The sequence below is a fragment of the Symphodus melops genome (genome assembly GCF_947650265.1).
Source record: "Symphodus melops genome assembly, chromosome: 18".
NCBI lineage: Eukaryota > Metazoa > Chordata > Actinopteri > Labriformes > Labridae > Symphodus > Symphodus melops.
Genome location: NC_136708.1, coordinates 10,898,055 through 10,917,406, shown reverse-complemented (window position 1 = coordinate 10,917,406; position 19,352 = coordinate 10,898,055). Strand labels below are relative to the sequence as shown.

Here is a 19,352-nt window from a genome sequence, read left to right as displayed (position 1 = left end):
CAACCATGCATCAGTCACAGTAGACCATAAATATGACAAATGATATGGATACAGACAAGTCTCACAGGTTCATATCTGTATGTATGCACCTGTGTAAATTCAAAGACTGTATCATGTCATATGCAATGCAGATATCTGTATATCATACTTTTAACAACCCAGACAGCTAAAATGTGATAGTTCTGTAGTGGATTCTAACAACACATTTGGCCACATTGCTGCCCTCTACAAGTAGTCAGGAAATATCTAATTGTACAAAATATAACTTTAAATGCTTGAAAACAATTGTGTGGCATGTAGACAATAAATAATTACCTCTCCTCCTGAAGCCAGTACTGGGCTTTTAATCACTGAGGCCATGTGCTCCTCGTTGTGCAATTAGTAGTGTCACCTGGGCTGGAAGACAACAGAAGAGGAGGAGAAAAAAAAGCCCAGGGATCAACATATAGCCGCAAGCCAGCATTAATCCATCTTCAGAAGAGCACTAAGCAATCACCAGACTCATGATGAACAGCCATCTGCAGAAACTGTGTTATGCTTGGAAAGTGGGATAGAGGGAGGGACAGGAAGAAACACAGGAGGGAAAAGAGCAACAGCAAATAAGATTTATGCAATGCCAGTAATAATGGTCAATGTAAAATGATTTTATGAAGCTGACATTTAACAAGGGATTATTGTTGGGTTGAAACAGAGCTGCAATATTGTCTAAAGTATTGTAAAATGCAATGGCTTGAGCAAGAAAATCTATGACTACTGTCAGACAATAAACATCTGATGTAAAATTCTTTATTTTTTCAAATTAAGAAAACATGCAGCTGTTTATAAGTAAGCTTCTTAACTCAAAGATTTTGCTAGAAAATATTGTAAACATGTATAGGTTTTGAAGTGCAGGTCTTCCACTTTTGATTGGTAAACTTGTGTTGCATATAAATGTCATTTTTACTGACATTTTTAGACCAACCAAGCAATTGATCAAAGAATGATAAACATTTATGTCAATAAATGATGCAGAATTTGAGCTGAAGCTGAAGTTTCATGTAAGATAGGCAAAAGGCAACACAGGTTCAAGAACTAAATTAATACGGTTCTGAATTAATCAGTGTGGTTCCAAAAGAAAATGTACATTGTTTGAAAACTTAGATCGGATGTATCCGTGAACAGAGGGGTTTTTAGCTATTCTTTTAATATGGCAAATCAATCAATCAATCTGTAAACGTTTTATTACAATATGATCTATATTTAAAACAACACTTCCAATCAAAATGTAGTTTAAAAGTAGCAAAATGGGAAATTTGAGTGGTGCCAGCACAGGGGGTGTTTTCCAGGAGTGCAATTTGCTCATCACTCGTGAGCTCACATCAAACAGCAATCACTGCAAACAGGTGCAAACCTGTGTCCCAGTGTGCTTACCACTACAAATAGTGCAGGGAACCACCTAGAATGCCTCGCCTCCACCAGTAGTCAGCAACCACTTCAATAACGGGGGAAATAACAAAAATATTAAGCAAAGAAAAGATAATACACCAGTTGCTTCAATCTAAAAATACATAATACAACTTAACCAATTAACAATGCTAAAACAGCCACACTGCAGTAGGCCAAACACTAGCATCAGGAAGCAAGCATAAACAGTCAAATTGGCAACACAGCAGCCAATAAAAGGCCTGTTCAAATAATATATTACACACAATAACTTCTTCATTACATTGTAATAAATTTATAATAAACATCTGGCTTTAACCTACTCACCACTTAACTGGCTTGACTATTACACTTACAAAAGGTGACAACTACCAGGCCTTCAAAAAAAAGTCAACAGAAAGGGAACCAGGCACTACAGGACAAGACAAAAAATTGGTCCATCAAAATATATCAACATCTCATGCAGTGATTTATTAGTATTATTATTTTTAAATTATCTATCCCTGTGGGTTAATTCAAGGGCACAGAGACACACCAAGCGGTCGACCACAAGAGCAGCAACCCGCATATACCCCTGACGGAGCAGGGAGAGCAATTCGGGGTTAAGTGCAGGGACACATCGGACATGTTGCTCGCACGAGCTGGGGATCGAACCCTTGACTTTCCATTTTGAGAGACTACTCCACCAAGTGAGCCAAACCTCAGCAAACCAGCCACCAGTATCCACAAGGCTGACATGTAGGCTGTTTAACACACATTAAATTTGTCACTTTAAGCATATGGAAAATTACTTAAAGAAAACTTGAAACACTCAATGAACGCACAACCTACCTCAAGAAACATGTGGCACCAACAAGAAGACAGACAAAAAAGAGCAGCCTTGTTGTTACAGGTACCTTTTAGCTTAAGTCTAAGGGAGGACAATGAAAAACAGACGCAAAAAACCCCCATTCATTTGTGCACATTACAACACATAGCTATTTGACACCCTTTTTTAAATATGTTTTTTTTCTGTTAATTGGACAGCTGAAAAGAGGCAGGACATGTTTAAAGGAAATGGTGGGAGAAAGACATGTAGCAAAGGTCAGAGGTCAATTTGTACTGACAGCCGATGCACTGAGGACTAATAGCCTCTGTGTATGGGGCACAACATAACCACTTGGCTACCAACACTCCTATTGGTGCATTTTTAACAGCTGTTATGTCACAGCAGTTTTATTGTACATATCAGTTTAATGACAATAACGCTTTGTAATCTGTAATTCATCAGGAAAAAAACAAAACAATCCCTGACTAGAGGAGTAGAGGATTCTTTTAAGCCCATTTGATTTGGGAAATGTGATGTGTTTATCGAGTGAGCTAATACTGTATATTTATACATACCGTATTGTTTATTTGTATGTGAGTAATGTAACGTGCTCACAAACCTGTATGTATTAGGCATGTTACAATAGCAATATAAACACTAATATATCATGTCGTGATGTAAAAAATGATTATTTACTGTTTTTCGAATGGTTGCCCTATTATTAATAATGAGTCAATGGAAACACTTACAAGTGATCAAAGGAACCTTTTATTGTGGGGGGGCAAAGGGAATTTTTTGAACTGAGAATCAAGCAAACAAAACCTTCACTTTCCAACTAGTTGCAACTGTAGTGACAGATGTTCATGTCTCATGGGGTGTGGATTAGCTCTGTGGCTACTCTTATAAACACACATGGACGCGTTATGTGAACAGCCATATTATTTCCCCACTGCTTATTTATACAGTGTTGAATACAGGGTGCGTTCAAAGCCACCAAAAACTGTGACCACTACTCAAATATTACACAGTGAGCTGACACCGGAAAGGCGTAATGGGCCAAATGCCACTCAGGCTGAGGGAGGGATTACCTCATTCAACACAAGGTAATTCACTAAATAGAACCCAACACGCACAATTTCCTCTGTCCCTCTCACACACACAAATACACACCGCTTCAGGTTCAGTATGAGCTGTGTAACTCTGGCCGACAGCAGGTTGTGTAACTGCTTAGCTCACTCTCTCCTACTGCTCTCTGTCCCTCAATCTCATCTATGGGTATGGGTATAAGGTATACAACAAAGGTCAATAGTAAATGGAGCTCTGTGTTTGGGCCTGTTTGTGTAAAATGTTCAAAATATTTGCAGGTGCATGTCTTTTTTACAGCAAATCTGTAAAATCCGTTCATACTTACATGTCTAGACTGCACATTTTAATAGGAAACCACAGATGTATAAATTGAGCCTTTTCTAAATGTTTTTTTCTTCCCCTCGAGTGCTGGAAGTTCATTTTGGCTGTAAAAAAGAAAGCTTCCAACATTTCCTTTATTAAGGGATGATGTTTGTAGATGAATAGCAGCGGGCCACCCATGTGGGTTGATGGTAAAAGTCAGGTTTTTAAGAGCTAAACTTGTGGTTGTAACCAAACCATCTAACCATCACGGACCTCAGTTGTTGGTGAATCATTTGGTGTTTGTTTTCTTACAAGCTGGCATTATGTGGTACACGATTCCACCACTCATGGAGCGGCTCAAATGTTCACCACAAAAGCAACCATCCCCTCTTCCCTCCATGACTCCATTCTCACCCTTGGTGTACCTATAATCCCTCTGTGGCATCGTGGTTTAAAAAATGCCTGGCAGTCTGGATTCACACACATACTACTTAAAGAAAGTGGATTCAGAGCACCTTCAACGCTACCTCCCCAGTGCTGTTGATTTCATTAGTGGGAAAACGGAGCAGTTAGGGAAATGAGTGCTTGGCTTGCACTGAGCTGTGGTGCCTGTGTCTCTTCTGCCTGTCTGAGGAGGCCACTTGAGATGATGAGTCTGCTTTTTGTTTGCCCAAAGCTTTCACAGATGAGCGTTTCAGTTCTGCAGAAGTGGTATCCAACACATGTTGGAGAAAGACGGCAAGTTTCAGGTTTGGTCTGTGCCTCTCACTTGGATTTCCAACTGGTTTGGAGAAAGATCGGTAAAGTGGCATCTCAGTTTCAGTTCATCAGGTGCACATGCCACGTGTGTTTCATTTGGACATGGATTTCTGGATGGGCTGAAGAAAGTACAAGCAAACGGCAGCAGTGGCATTTCTATCCTGAAATTCCTACAGATGTCTTGATTGTTTTTTTCTTACAGTTTAATATTGATCATTTAACTAAACACAATTCGAAATTAGTTTGTGGCCATTGTCTTATATTTGTATGTTGAAATAAAGTGCAAGTGCAAAAATCGAATCAGTGATACAGAATAGAAGCCCTGCTTTGGAAAATAGAATCAGACTGTGAATTGGTGTTTTCATGTCTTATTTTTGATGCGCTTTGTATAGTGTCTGCGGAAAAGATTATGTCTTTAGGTTAACCCTAACCCTAATCTTCTTTACCCTTTAAAAAAAAATCTTCAGTACTGCTTTCCGACCGAGGTCCAGTGACAACTCAGACAGCTACACAGACTTTCTGTGCTGTCCATCCACAGAGCACTGTGTGCAAATCTGCTGTCGTAGGAAGGACTGCAGTTGGAAAGCCTCTCTTTATCTCCAGTCTGATCAAAAACTCTGGTGGAGATGTGAATGAAATGTAGTACGAGTTTAACACCTTCCCAAAATGTCACTAAAAAAATCAGTAGAACGTGACATAACAATGAATTGAACGAGACTAAAATCAGATGCAAAATAAAAGAGATTCAAAAAGAAAAGAAAAAAAAAGACAACTTAAAAGAGGCTCAAAATGACTAGAAGGATACACAGATGAACCACAAATACAAAAAGACTCAACATTATAATAAATAAATAAATAATAAATAAACATCAAGAAACAAAAAATCTATAAAGAGTAGCACAAAAACCAGCCGCACAGGGAGTCTGTTCTTTGAGTCTGGTTGTTTTGCTCGTTTTTAGAAAGGGTGGGGGTTATTTTTACATGTCTGTGCCCAGAGGCCCTTTTTTTTCAAAATCTGTACATGGATGTTGTCATCAGACATAGTATTCAGTTATTTGACAGCATTCTGGAAGTTGGAACAGCTAAGTGATCGCAATAAGTAATGATGGCGGTGCCCTTTTCCAACCGAGGTTCAGACTGTCCCTTATTTCCTCATTAATGCCTCTTTTCAGTTCTGCCTTTGCGTTTTTTGTGTATTTCTGGATCTAATACTGTAATGTGTGTAGTTAATTAATTTTTTTATGGTTAAATCTGTTTTATATAAAATGTCACTCAGCCTGCCAGGCAAGGCTCCTTTGCTGTAACTTTGGATGCCTCTTGTGGTTCAAGACTGAGGGAGGCTTTGGTTCACTACTCGCCAGTTCTTTCATGATGGTTTGTTTTATAAGGACTGATTTTATGTGAGAGTGAGGGTGAGTTTGAGTATTTTCAATATGCCTTGCGTAACCACTTATCAGAAGTATGTTGCATTCTCATGCAAGCGGAGAGTATGTGTTTTGTTACGTGGGTGTTCTTGTGTTTGAGAGCGTGCACTAATCTTGGTCCAGCAGTGGCTCGTGGTGGCCAGCTAGTGAGGATTGCGTGAGATTTTTTCGCAAAGTCTGCTGAGCTTTTCAACAAAAACACTTGATAAACAGATTGTTGAGGTCTCTAAACCACCGTCTGTGTCTGATCCCTGTTCATGCACAGTCTCTGAGTCTGAGTAAGAGCGTGTCGCTCTGGTTCTTCAGAGAGTTTGACGCCTGCAGAATGGTGGGCATTCAGAACTGCCTGCTAAATTACATCTACACCAAAACCACAGACCTCCATACCAGAGGAGCTTCCCTTCCAGCCAGCCAGCAAGTCGGCCAACGACCAAACACTGCAGCACCAATACTCCTCTCCTTTTCTCTTTGTTTATTTCTTCTAACATCTTTGTATTTGGTTTCTTCATATTTTATACACGAACATTTAGTGTGAAAGTTCGAGTTACTCTTTCCTTCTGGCAGAAACACAAAGCATTATAAACAAGCAGTAACAGATGCGGCTGACACACGCACACCAATTACTAATTACAAGAAAACTTGCTAAACAGGAACCTGCTTTTACACAGTTAAATGACTGTAAAACAAGAATTTGACTGCCTAGCTATGTGGTTGCTAAACAATCACAGATTAGGGCAAAAGAAAGTTGTCGAATAGACCTGATCTTTGCACACATGGGGGCCTTTTTCAAAGTATTTGTCTTGTGAAGTCAACTGTAAACACACACATTGCTTTCCATCTCTGCTCCCAGTTAACTGCAGTGTTTTATTTGGGGACATTTTGAACTTTCGAAATTTGAAATTTTCGGATAATTGTTCTATTTTGACAATATCAGCTTGTATTGATGCCATTGTTGTGCCTCATTGCAAGCTCTCTCAGAGGGAATTCTTTTCTGGGATGCTCAACCTTGCAGAGTTTTCAAAGCGTGACATACACACACACTGACAAAATCAGAATCATATGAAGCAGGAAAAAATTAAGAAGAGTGATGCAAATTATTACGCTCTGTGATCTGATTTGCAACACGGCAAAGATTAAGGCCAGAACTTTGCAGGATGTTATGCAGTATACAAAGCAAAAAACAAGATGTAGCTTTTTGTATAACTAGATCCAAACACTAATACAGTTGTATTATTATTGTTTGCTATGATACAGATGTATCTTATTTCTCTCACTTGCAGTATACAGTTTTTTCCATAACTAAAGCGTTAAAATAGGACCTGTCTAAACCCCACTTACATTACATTCCACTTTTACCCAAAATGACTTCTGACAACTATCAGTCCAAAGATTGCTGATAAGAGCACCTTGGGAGGGGAGGGGAATTTATGCCTCTTTTCACACAACATTTCAACAATTATAGCCAGCATCTGGCACCTATAGTTGAAGCTTGTAACATGAAAACACACTCACTAATACCTCTGGTGGCCCCAGAGGGTTAGGTCACTTCATGGAGTAAAATTAAAGTCAACAAATCTACCTGTCACATCTCCTGAGGGCCATCAAAGCAGCTTTGAGCAGAATGCTAACAGGTTATAGCTGTTTGCGTCTCGTTCTGTCTGGCTTTAAAAGATGTCTGCAAAGCTGCATATAAAAATAAAGTATGCGTTAGGAGAAGTCATCCAAGCTTTAGCCCAGTTACAGCTGAGTAGCTACGCCATAATATCTTCTTCTCTTCTTAGAAGAAACATTTCCTTTGATTTCAAAGTGTTATTTTCAGCAAAACATTTGCAGCTGGCTTGAGAAATAGTTATCTTTTAATTGAGTTGGAAGCTTTTAAAAGACAACTTTTTATGGAAAAACATGTGCCTAACTCCTCACTGCTTGTAGCAGAGTCATTCAATACTTTAAATTAAATGTTACACAATGTTTTCCCATCAAAATATTCAATGTTATGTTGTGTTAATTCCTAAAGACCAATGAAAAAAAATGTTGCCTTTCCTCTTTCTGCAGATCTTTGTGTGTGACATCTGAAGTCTGGGATGCTGGTGACCATGCTGTTGGCTCCTCTGTGTTTGCTTCTGATGCTGGGGGAGCGTGCTCTTGCTGGTGGCTATCCCCCGATACCCCATATGAAGTACATGCAACCCATGATGAAAGGGCCAATTGGACCCCCTTTCAGAGAGGGCAAGGGGCATTATGTCGGTGAGTAATCCCTGTGGGTGTATTGTATCTGTAGCCCTTTTACTTTTGTGTTTCATTCTACCCTCTGAATTCCCATGCTGGGTCAATACTGATAAAGGTCATTTTGAAAAAAACAAAACAAAAACAACAAAAAATTTACACGTTTTAAGAAAGTCCATTAAAAACTGTAATTAAGTCAAAGGAAAGTTCAATGGTCTTTGATATTACAACAAACTTCATAAATGGAATGGAGTATCCTGCTGGCAATTGTCTTGAGAATTTAAACTTTTTAAGTTTTATGATGTTGATCACAAGCGCAACTCCACAACAAAATAAAAACCATTAAAGAAACACACATTTAAACAACTTCCCATGAACAAAAGAAATATCCAACATCGCATTTTATGATGTGATTGATATGGAGAGCCGTCCAGGAATCAGCCCTCAGCTCTCTTCAGGCAGTTTAAGGGCTCATTGAAGTGAGTGTCTCCCTGTCTCCCTGCCCTGTGGTTCCAGCAGCTTTTGGCAAGTCCTCAGTTGGGGCCTAATGGAGGCCTGATTACCCACAGTTTGCTGAGCTCCACCAGGCCAGTTGTTCCTTCTGCCATCTGGATATTGTTACCCCACTGTTTATCATATATTCCTCAGCTGTGGGATGAATGAGAAAGTGTGAAGGAAAAAAGAATAGAAGAAATAAAAGGAAAGGAGGGGGTGATAATCACCCTGGAAAAATGTGCATGCTGTCATCTTCATCGTATTTGACTGTAACAACCATAACATGCTCTGGATCATATAAGATGTGCCTTGTGTTATCAGAGGCCCCTTCTTCAAAGTCGATTTCAAAGGCAATAAGGGGCACATTTTCCTTTCAGAACTGTAACACCCATACAAGAGCAAGAAATACTTCAGAAGTTGGACTCAGATCTAATTAATTGTTAATGTTTTGCTTTTATGTAAAAGCCTCTCAGAAAAAAATGAGATTTAAAACTATGATCAAAGAAGATTTAGATTTACTGTTAAACTAATGCTGCATAAAGTAGCCTTACTAATGTGGCTTAAAATAATACAGTGACTCTACTGCCACTCAGTGGCAATATGCCCACATTACATCACTATTTTAATGCTTTACTTTGTCTTATTCGCGGAGATGATAGTCATAGGATGTTCTGTGCCTGGTTTCAATTATTTGTAAAACAAGGAAAATAAAACTTTTTGGATATATGAATGATGTTATAAATGTGTTTCGACAAAAGCAAACACATTAAATAAACAAAAATATATTTTGATAATTACATTTAATTACTTTACTTTAAAGCTTCCTAATTTACTCAGTTATTCCATCACAGAACTTTAATGAGATGTGGGCTACATATCAGTTGTAGTTAAAAAGGCGTCAGTGTCTCTTGACTCAGTACTACAAAAAAGGGCCTTTAGAAAAAAAGCCATTTCTTCCCCATGTCAATTCAAATTATTATATTTGTATTGTATTTGAAAGCACAACTTAACTCTATGATTCCTGAGGCTGTTGCAGCAAGATGGTCTGTTCCCCACTCTCTCTCTCTCTCTCTCTCTCTCTCTCTCTCCCTATCTTTCTTTCTCTGATTTCCATCTTCAACTATATCAACTGTCCTGTCTCTCAAATAAAGGCACTAAAAGCCCAAAAAACACATTTAATAAAATAATAGTATTAAATCGCTTAATTCTGCCAAAAATGTAATTTAGCTTTAGGATGGCAGTGTATTGATTGACAAACCACAACTCTATAGAGATCCTGAATTATTCATTGAGAGGTTAAAGTCTTATGCGAGCACAGCGAAATCTAATTTAGTTCATTCTGAAATTTTGGTTTACCAAAGCCAGTTTCTTAGCCATCGTGTTGATCTTCCAGTTTGACTTTATGGCTGCTGTTTGAAATAAACATTCCCATATGAAAAAATTACCAGAACAACAAATCTCCCAAAATAAGGCAATTTGCTTTATAGCCCCTGAGATTCAATATGACCAAACAAGACCATCAGCAACAAAAATAATAATTTCTATTTTGTAATTTTGAATACTGGTAGATGTCAGAGTAGATAATTTATCACTGTTAAAAAAACTATTTTTTGTTGTTGCTTGTTTTAACAAAAAATTCTACCTACTATACACCTGTACTGGAGAAGAAAGCAGAAAAGCGGTCCACATGGGTCACCAAAACTGACACAAACAGAAGGTTTTTCACAGCTTTGTTGATCTCAGCTGTGCAACCACTGATAGAAAGCCTCATAGTAATGTTGCTCATTGTATCTTAAATCACTGCAGAGGTTGTTCATTTTAAGAGGTTAAGGGCAACCACTGCAGAGGTTGTTGGCTCACCAATTGTGCTGAATAACCCAGTAATGATCTTAAAAAGGCTGCTTTCTCATAAAGCGCCAGCAGGGGGTAACAGTTTACAGGTTATATTAGGGGACGTTTTATAATTCCCAGACTCCGTTTTCCCTGCTTGGCTTCAACAAAAAAGGGAAACTGTACTTTTGGGCCAGTAAGTTATCAAATTATTAAAATGTGCTGTATGCTGTTTAAGGTTTAGATCCGATCCAGTGTTTTAAAGGTGATGCACCAAAAGGACTTCTTGGGATATTGTTAAAACTAGGGGTACAATATGCAAGAGCTAATCTCTGGTCACTGCACCTACCATGAGGTGTAACATGGAGAACATGTATACAGGGATGAAGCAGTGTCTGTAAACAACAACTAGGAAATTGTTTAAAATGTATGGACCATGTCCCTGTATCTACAGAATTTAGGGACTTGTGGCATACTTCTTTAGTTTAGATCTCTCTCTCAAGTTAAATCCCAATGCCCGAAATCAGAAAACCGTCCTCTTCTTTTGCAGAACAACTGCTAAACTGTCCATGAGTGCGTGCAGTACTTTTGATATTTGGATTTTAAGCCCTGTTTCAACCATGTGGTTCAGTTTGATTCGTCTCGGTACGGCACACATTTTGTCGCGTTTCCATTGACTAAAGCCAGAAAAGATTACACAGAATACACAGTCGATTGTTTATTTTTCTGTATTTGTCCTCGCAGCACACAGTCTTCTCTAAAACAAAGTTTGATTGAGTTTTGTAATAAAAAGCCACATGTCTGTGACAAAGTAGATTAATTGCTGGATGTCTTCTATTGTTGGTTTTGTTTGTGTCATGTTTTTCTCCTTTGTTGGATTTATTAGTTAGAGGTTAGCAGCTATCATGTGACGCTATTACGTAGCTGATGCGGCTATTGGTATCCAGCTTATAGCCGCCTACCAAATTGGGCACGGGTGGCTGTGGAAACGGGCTTTACCAAACCAACCCGTCCCACTGATCCGTACCGGACTGCTGTGTGGAAACGGGGCTTAACCCTTCATCGGGCAAGTGACCTTTTTTGGTAATTTCGGTACACATTACATATGGCTACCCTTCTGCACCTCAGTAAGGTCGAGAAGCATGTGATCCTCACTTAGCCAATCAGAAGAGATCACCCTACATCACTGATCCTCCTATTGTGGCATTTGATCAATGCTTATTTTTCTAAATAAAAAATACATTTTTTGAAAAATGTTTTAACAGAAATAAAGTTATGTTATGTCCCCCACTAACACTCTGATGTTGAATGTTTGAATTTCAAAGTATTTCAATGAGTGCCCTATAAAGCCGGGAAAGGCTTACCTTTCAAAATTACCAACCCGTACCATCCTATTTTTGGTACCTTTCTGTTGGTGTGCCAAGTACTATATATTGATCTACCCCTAAAAGGTGGAGCTGCACCAGTCCGTTGATTGGTCCCGTACAACTGCAGCATTAAAAAACAAACAGAACTTCTCAACTTTGTGTTTAAATACAAAGTTGATTGTTTTTTCAGCTCTATTTCTCCAGAGAAGGCACACAGCCTTCTCTGAAACAAGGCCTCATTGCGTTTTGTCACAAGCCACGTGCCATTGTACAGTTTCTCACTCAGAGGTGTGTTTATTGTCCTGATATCAAGCATCCATAGCGCAAAATACAATGAAGTCATTTCTCCTCTCCCCTTCGTTTCCCTGTTCCTCTCTCTTAAATAAATAAATAAAAAAGTCAACAGCGATGGTCATATTTGAGCCCTTAGCACAAATGTTAGTTTCTAAAGAGATAAGCTGGGGCTTCTTTTTCTCTTCTGCAATGACAAAGCAGATGATTTGGATGTTGGTCTGGATTTTGTTTATTGTGTTTCATTTTTCTTCTTTGTTGAATTTATTCGGGGGTACACTGTGTTGCACTGCTATAATGTCACGCTATTATGTAGCTGACATGGCTATTGGCATCTGGCCTAACAAAGAGGGCACGGTTGGCTGTGGAAACGCAAACAGGACCAGGCTTTACCGAACCAAACTGTACAGATCCATAACGGAAATCTTGGTAGAAACGGGGCTTTAGGCTCATTGTATTCTAGGATATGCTTCAGTCATGCATGAAACTGAAAATTTGTGTGGTCAAAATATGACTATATCATTGATGGAAAGGGTTATAGGGTTATTCAGGATATAAATGTGAAGTAAGACAACTAAGTTTAAGACCACTGCAAGTGTATTTTGATCTATTCCATGTTCTCCCATTTCCTTTACAGCTTCCATTTACTGTGCCATGAAAATGCAATTTTCAATCTCAATAATAAAGAGCACCATTGATATCACAAAAATAGACAGATTTTGTGTAATCTTTCATTCTGAAGAAACAACTGTTATCCAATTATTTTGGCTGACCAGTGGACATCTCTTTTTTCAGATATGCCACCCATGATGGAAGTGAAGGGGGAACCAGGCCCCCAAGGGAAACCTGGACCAAGAGGTCCTCCAGGGCCACCAGGGCTTCCAGGAAAACCTGGACTAGGCAAGCCAGGTCTCAATGGCCAGCCAGGCCCTCAGGGACCTTCTGGCTTTCCAGGAATTGGGAAGCCTGGACTAACAGGTCTACCAGGAAAAATTGGGCCAAAGGGGATGCCTGGTATTAATGGAGAGGTAGGCCCCCGAGGCGAACCAGGTCCCAGAGGTCCTTCAGGGCAGCCAGGCCTACCAGGGCCAGCTGGTCTCTCTCTGAATGGGAAACCAGGGCTTCCAGGCATCAGAGGCCCTGCTGGGTCTCGTGGTGAACCAGGACTTAAGGGCTCTTCAGGCCCACCAGGTGAGCGTGGTCTTAATGGTGAAAATGGAACCGGGAAACCAGGGCCTACTGGTATAAGGGGTCCCCCCGGTCTAAAAGGAAGTCCAGGGCCACCTGGTCTTCCAGGTATAGGCAAACCAGGACTCAAAGGTTTACCTGGATTACCTGGCATTAAAGGTGATCAAGGACTGCCTGGGGATCTTGGAGAACCAGGGGAGGCTGGGGCTCCAGGTCCACAAGGTTTACCAGGGCCAGCTGGAATAGGAAAGCCTGGTGTTGATGGACTGCCTGGAGGACCAGGTCCACTAGGTCCAAAAGGTGAGCCAGGACCAAGGGGTTCTCCTGGCTTTCCTGGAACTCCTGGCTATGGAAAACCTGGTCTGGGTGGACCAAAAGGAGATAAGGGACATAGCGGATTGCCAGGTCTCCCAGGGGACAAAGGAGAGCAAGGGATGGTGGGCTTAATTGGGGAACCAGGCCTTGATGGACTATCGGGACCACCAGGACTTCAAGGGCCAATGGGACTGCCAGGAAAACATGGAATGCCAGGACAGAAGGGTGAGTTGGGGCCCCAGGGCCCCCCAGGGCTACCTGGCCTCAGAGGTGATCAAGGAACAAGTGGACCCTCTGGAAAACCTGGCATCCCTGGGGAAAAAGGCATCCCTGGGCCTAATGGCTCTATTGGAAAACCTGGACCCAAAGGTGAGGCAGGACATATTGGCCTACCAGGTAATCCTGGACTGACAGGTTCTCCAGGTCCCAAAGGTGAGACAGGGTTTATAGGGACTCCAGGTCCTAGAGGGCAGTCAGGCATTCCAGGTCTTCAAGGCCCGATGGGTCCAATGGGGCCACAGGGTATTCCAGGATCCAAAGGGGAACCTGGACTTACAGGGTCTCCAGGCCTTGGTAAGTTGGGAGAGAAGGGAGCTATCGGTCCCCAAGGTCCACCAGGGAAACCAGGCCCTGCTGGGCTTAATGGTAACACTGGGCCTCCTGGGCCTCCAGGGCCCCCTGGTCCTCCAGGAAATGGCCAGACAGTGGTTGCAGGGCCAACAGGTTCACAGCTAGAAGGGGATGAAGTACCAGGAGACAGGAAGGGGCCTGCATACAGTCAAGTTCCACTCTCTGCTTCTGTGGCCCCTGCCTTCACAGCCATCCTCACCACACCTTTCCCTCCCTCTGCCATGCCAATCAAATTTGACAGGACCCTGTACAACGGGCAAAATGCCTACAGCACTGCTACTGGCATGTTCACTGCTCCTTTATCAGGTGTCTACTACTTTGCATACCACATGCACGTTAAGGGAACTAGCCTGTGGGTGGCACTGTACAAGAACAATGTACCTGCCACTTACACCTATGATGAGTACAAGAAAGGCTACATGGACCAGGCGTCCGGTAGTGCTGTCCTAGAGCTGAAGGAGGGGGATCAGGTCTGGGTCCAGATGCCATCAGATCAGGCGAATGGTCTCTATTCAACCGAATACATCCATTCCTCCTTCTCAGGATTCCTACTTTGTCCAACATAACCCCGTCCGCTTTTATTTCAAACATGTTCCTGTATTGGCACCTCAGAGCAGCCCTTAACCTAAAACACCTGCAGCCATAGTAGAAACACAAAACTCATAGGATTCTCAATATGATTGCCATCATCATTATCTGTCTCATCCTCACAAAATCTGCGTAAGAAAAGACAAACTCTGTGAATGGAAAAGTTTTTAAAAGCAGGGGAAGTAATTTCATACTTTGTTATTTGTTTTAATGTCCTTCAAATGTGTGATTTGGGTTATATTTTATGTTGGTGTTTTTTAGCTTATATTATGTTAATTATTATATTGTCATAATTTTATTTTTATTGCTTGGTCCTCATCATCATCGTTGTTGTTGTTTATTGATTCAGACAATTATGTGCCTTACTTGTGCTAGTGACAAACCCTCCCATGTGACTGCACATCTTGCCCTCATGCTTCTTACGGACAACATCACCAGACCCTGATGGGCTCCAGTTGCAGTCATCCCGCTCATGTTCTTGTTAATGGCAATTTTGACATAACAATACAACATACAAACATACACAAGCAACACCAAAACTCTGCATTTACTGCTTTCATTAGAGATGTTCCTAGGCAACTAATTTCCTAGTGGGTTAAATGGAAATTTAAATTCAGACTGACCAATTAGGCAAAAGGTAAGACAACTCAGTGTACAATCCAAATTGATTTGATTGGCAGAGTGTGACTATTGTTTTAAAGGCTAGCACCACCAGGTTATTCCTTCAAGTTAATATCCACATGCCTGCCACATGCGTGTTAAATGTGGTTACGGATTGCTCCAGTCAATATGCCAATTTAACCTGACACAGCATCTATAAATTTCCACCTAAGGCCCCGTCAACACGTAGCCGGGTATCTCACAAAACAAATATATTTTTCTTCATTTTGGCCTCTCATCCACACAAAAACAGAGATTTACGGCATCAAAAAGCTTTTAAAAACCTCCGACCAAAGTCTGCAAATTCTCTGTTTATGTTTTTGCATGTGGACGCCAATAACTGGGGTTTTTGCGTTTCTAAACGTCACTGCCTGCGACAAAATATGTTCTTACGTCACATATGCGACCTGTGTTTTCATTCGGAAACATTATGAATGTGCTTAACCCTTTAAAGCCTATAATAATCAAAGTCCGCCTGGTCTATTCTCTCTTTATACATTAATAAATCTCTCAAAAAATGTGTTGCATGTGAAATCTTTTGCACCTTTTTTCAGGATAAGTTCAACTTTCAAAATAATTAAAGATATTGTCATTTTTATATGTTATATATGCTTAAAAACGCACTTCTGCAGAAGTTTTTTCTGAAAACGAGGTTGTGTGTACGTACGTTTTTTTTTCTAGACGGAGGGGGTAGGATATTTGTTTTTACAAAAACTCGGCCACATGTGGACAAGGCCTGAATGTTCTAGATCCCATTGTGCTTTTTTTTTACATATAGGTAGAAAAAGGGGAGCGCAGGCCCCTTAATTGGAGCAACAGCCAGTCTATGGCTGCAGCCCTGGCTAGTGGCAGATGGATGCGTTGCAGTTTGAGCATAACATTTGACCAGCATTAAAGACCAACATATCAAACCATTTAAAATGATAGATCTTTGTATTTGGTTAATTTATTGAAAAGTTGATATATCCTAGAAATGCAGAGACAGAATGAAAAAAGATTGTGCAGTATTATAATTATTTACATTATTATTTCACCAAGACCAGGAATGCATTGAAAACAATGCCTTATTGTAACTGTTTTAACAACTTTAATTAAGACTGATATGTATACATACAGTCAATATTCACATGCCATAGAAAGTATACTGAGAGGAAGTGCAAAATGGACAGGAAGGACAGAACCATAGCTGGACTGATGGCCTGTTTCACTTTATTGATCTATTACAGGCAACCTACTTCAGACATACTGACCATGACATCACTGCTTAAAAATGTTATATAACTTTGAAATAAACCAATCAACATTCACAGTGAGAAATCTGTACTTCCACTAAAGCATCTGAATGAATATACTGTAACATAGTCTGTGAACATGCTGTTAATGGCCTTTTTAAAAGTTCCGGTCCATTTTTGTTCAAAATAGCTGATTAATGTTTAAGCTTTATCCCTGGCTAAAAGGACTACATGTTTTATAACTCAGTCATGTTAAATGTGAAAGGAGAATCAATCTGCATAAACTTTACATTAATAAGTAAAGGGACAGACAGTGTCCCACAGGTTGTGAAATACAGGTTGTGTAACATTTAACAAACTCCAGCCAGATTTCTTGGAGAGATGGTGGGCCATAGGTGAGAGCTGTTTATTTACTCATCTGCTGGATAAGGCTTTAAAGATACCTTATGTGTATGTGTGTGAATACATGTGTTTATATGCTGTAGTTTGTGTACCCATCTGTCAATTGCAGTGTGTGTGAGTAGATGTGTCACGTTGTCCCCTAAGCATTGTGGACAGCCAAGATAATAGTAAACTTGCTGAAGTTGCAAAATCTTAGTAAAATGTTCACAGTCCTGTGAATGATCCACATAAAATTTGACTTCAACATGTTTCAGCATTTTGGGGGTTTAAAAATAATTTCACTTACTATTCTAGGGCATTTTCCAAGTAAGGGAACGTAATATATAAAACAAAAATGTATTGATTGTGAGAGACAGAAAAAAATAGTTTCCATAGGAAATAATGTTACATCATTTATTAGAGACAAAATACATTTGAAAACTGAACACTTCAGTTTAATGACTGGCAAATTGGTTTGGCATAATTGAAATTGGTCTGAAATAATTTATAACCTCCTGAAAAAGTGACCAGAATGTTTATGACTGGTTACACAAGGGAGGAGATTTTAAAATTTAAAAAAGGTAAAACATTGGTGCTTTAGTTACCGATTCTGTGCCTTTTAATTTCTCAATTTAGGATACTCTTCAAACTAAGGCTGCCAGAACAACATTATTACAAAGATGTTTGAGTGCCTTACACCTTGATGGAGGAGTGGGAGGATTGTGCCAAATATTGTAATAGCCTTCATTGCAATCAGAGTGAATGTAAAATGTTTGACTGTTTTAAAGCAATTACAAAACAATTAATTAATTACTGCATGTGTCACTATAAAACACTTACCTTTATATGTTACTTTGGAAAAGCAGTGCCAGCAATAGGTCTCATCAGTATATGACATCCATGTAATGCAAACAATTTGCTTGACCTCTGCATTTGCCTCTCATTACACGAACACAATCACAATGGCCCTGTATCACTGTGAGTCTACAAGACAGTCCAAGGCTTATAATGTACTGTATGTTGCCTTTTTTGTTGCAATATCATTTCGGACATTTGGCGTGAGTTACTTGTCACTATTACTTTCTGTCCTTGTGTTTTCATAGACAATGTCACTTGCTTGCAGAGTTTGCCCCAGGTGCAAATCATTGAACAAGTGTCAGTAAGATCCATGTACTGTCTAAAACAAAATTGCTTTTAAGTGTTTTCTGTTCTTTAAAAAAATATATAAATAAAAAGCCTTTCTTCGGTTATTAAGGGATATTTGTTTGTTTTAGTGTCAGTAAATACAAAAGGCCATTCCCATTTGCACATGAACTAATGAAGATGTATTTATACATTTATAATTTAATAGGGATGCCAAAACCGACCACCGAAGCCTAGAACGTATATATGGTATTTAACAGCATTGATGAGTTAAGAGCATTTAAAACATTTAGTTAGCATTCTAGCGCTTTTGTGAAGGATTATTTGTGAACTTTTATTTTCTAAATGTGTAATGTTCTATGTATCAACGTATAGGATTTTTGTCATACAAGGCTATTGCGTGCACTCTATGCAATAGAATAAAATGCACTCTTTTTGATTGAAAAGTTTGTCTGCTTATACAAAATCTACAGTACTTGATTGTATTGATACCACATCAATAAAAACATTCTTGTATGTTGGTGTCAGACTCCCTTTTTGCATACTTAATGTGTATGAGCATTCAAATATTACGCCACAGCACACACATAAGTCACTACTCAATACACTAGGTCAAGATGCAATGCACATTTTGTAGACCCATGAAACCCAGAAGGATGTATGTACTTGCAATGTGTTGATTTGTCTTGCATAAGGCGTGTCTTCTCTTATATGGTATTGTCGATTTTGTCGCTGTTGTAGTAGGCTACATTTTGTTACAACATAAATGGTCTAACACATGAATACATTCTTACATTCTTACTCTCACAAAAAACAACACAAATAAAAGAAAAAAAATCTTGTTTATCAATCTCTATTGAATCATCCTATAATGGTCTAAACGACTTTCCAATGATCCCGTCATAAGCAAATCTTAAAGTGTATATAAAGCATCGATCTAATTGGATAAAGGCATTAGAATATATGTTATAAAACAACCGATGAGCACATGGACAAAATTGAGCTGTTATTTTCTGGAACTATCGTCACCATGGTGAGCTGTCATCGTGCACACCGGATTCTTCTTACGTCGCACTGACGCCAGAACCTGCATGCTGCGTTCGGGTGACACCAATAAATCCGTTAAAGTATTCCACCTAAATGAAACCGTAACATTCGAAACATTGCTCTTGTAAAAAGAATTATTTGAAGCTTTTACTTTTAATCT

The 19,352-nt window shown here is 39.6% G+C and overlaps 3 protein-coding genes across 4 annotated transcripts in view; all 3 read left to right on the top strand.

Annotated features, from left to right (window-relative positions):
• Positions 1–18,661, top strand: part of col8a2 (collagen, type VIII, alpha 2) — a 47,817-nt gene extending 29,156 nt beyond the window's left edge. The window contains exons 2-3 of the mRNA XM_079368211.1: positions 7,855–8,046; positions 12,804–18,661. Of these exons, the coding sequence (XP_079224337.1) occupies positions 7,884–8,046; positions 12,804–14,707 (2,067 nt within the window). The 5' untranslated portion in view covers positions 7,855–7,883 and the 3' untranslated portion in view covers positions 14,708–18,661. The remainder of the gene's footprint in view (positions 1–7,854; positions 8,047–12,803) is intronic.
• nrsn1l (neurensin 1-like) overlaps positions 1–19,352 on the top strand; it is a 229,013-nt gene that overhangs the window by 43,370 nt on the left and 166,291 nt on the right. The window lies entirely within an intron of this gene.
• The window catches only part of srd5a1 (steroid-5-alpha-reductase, alpha polypeptide 1 (3-oxo-5 alpha-steroid delta 4-dehydrogenase alpha 1)), a 387,143-nt gene continuing 374,394 nt past the window's right edge, over positions 6,604–19,352 (top strand). The window contains exon 1 of the mRNA XM_079368214.1: positions 6,604–6,616. The gene's annotated coding sequence lies outside the window, so the exon portion shown is untranslated. The remainder of the gene's footprint in view (positions 6,617–19,352) is intronic.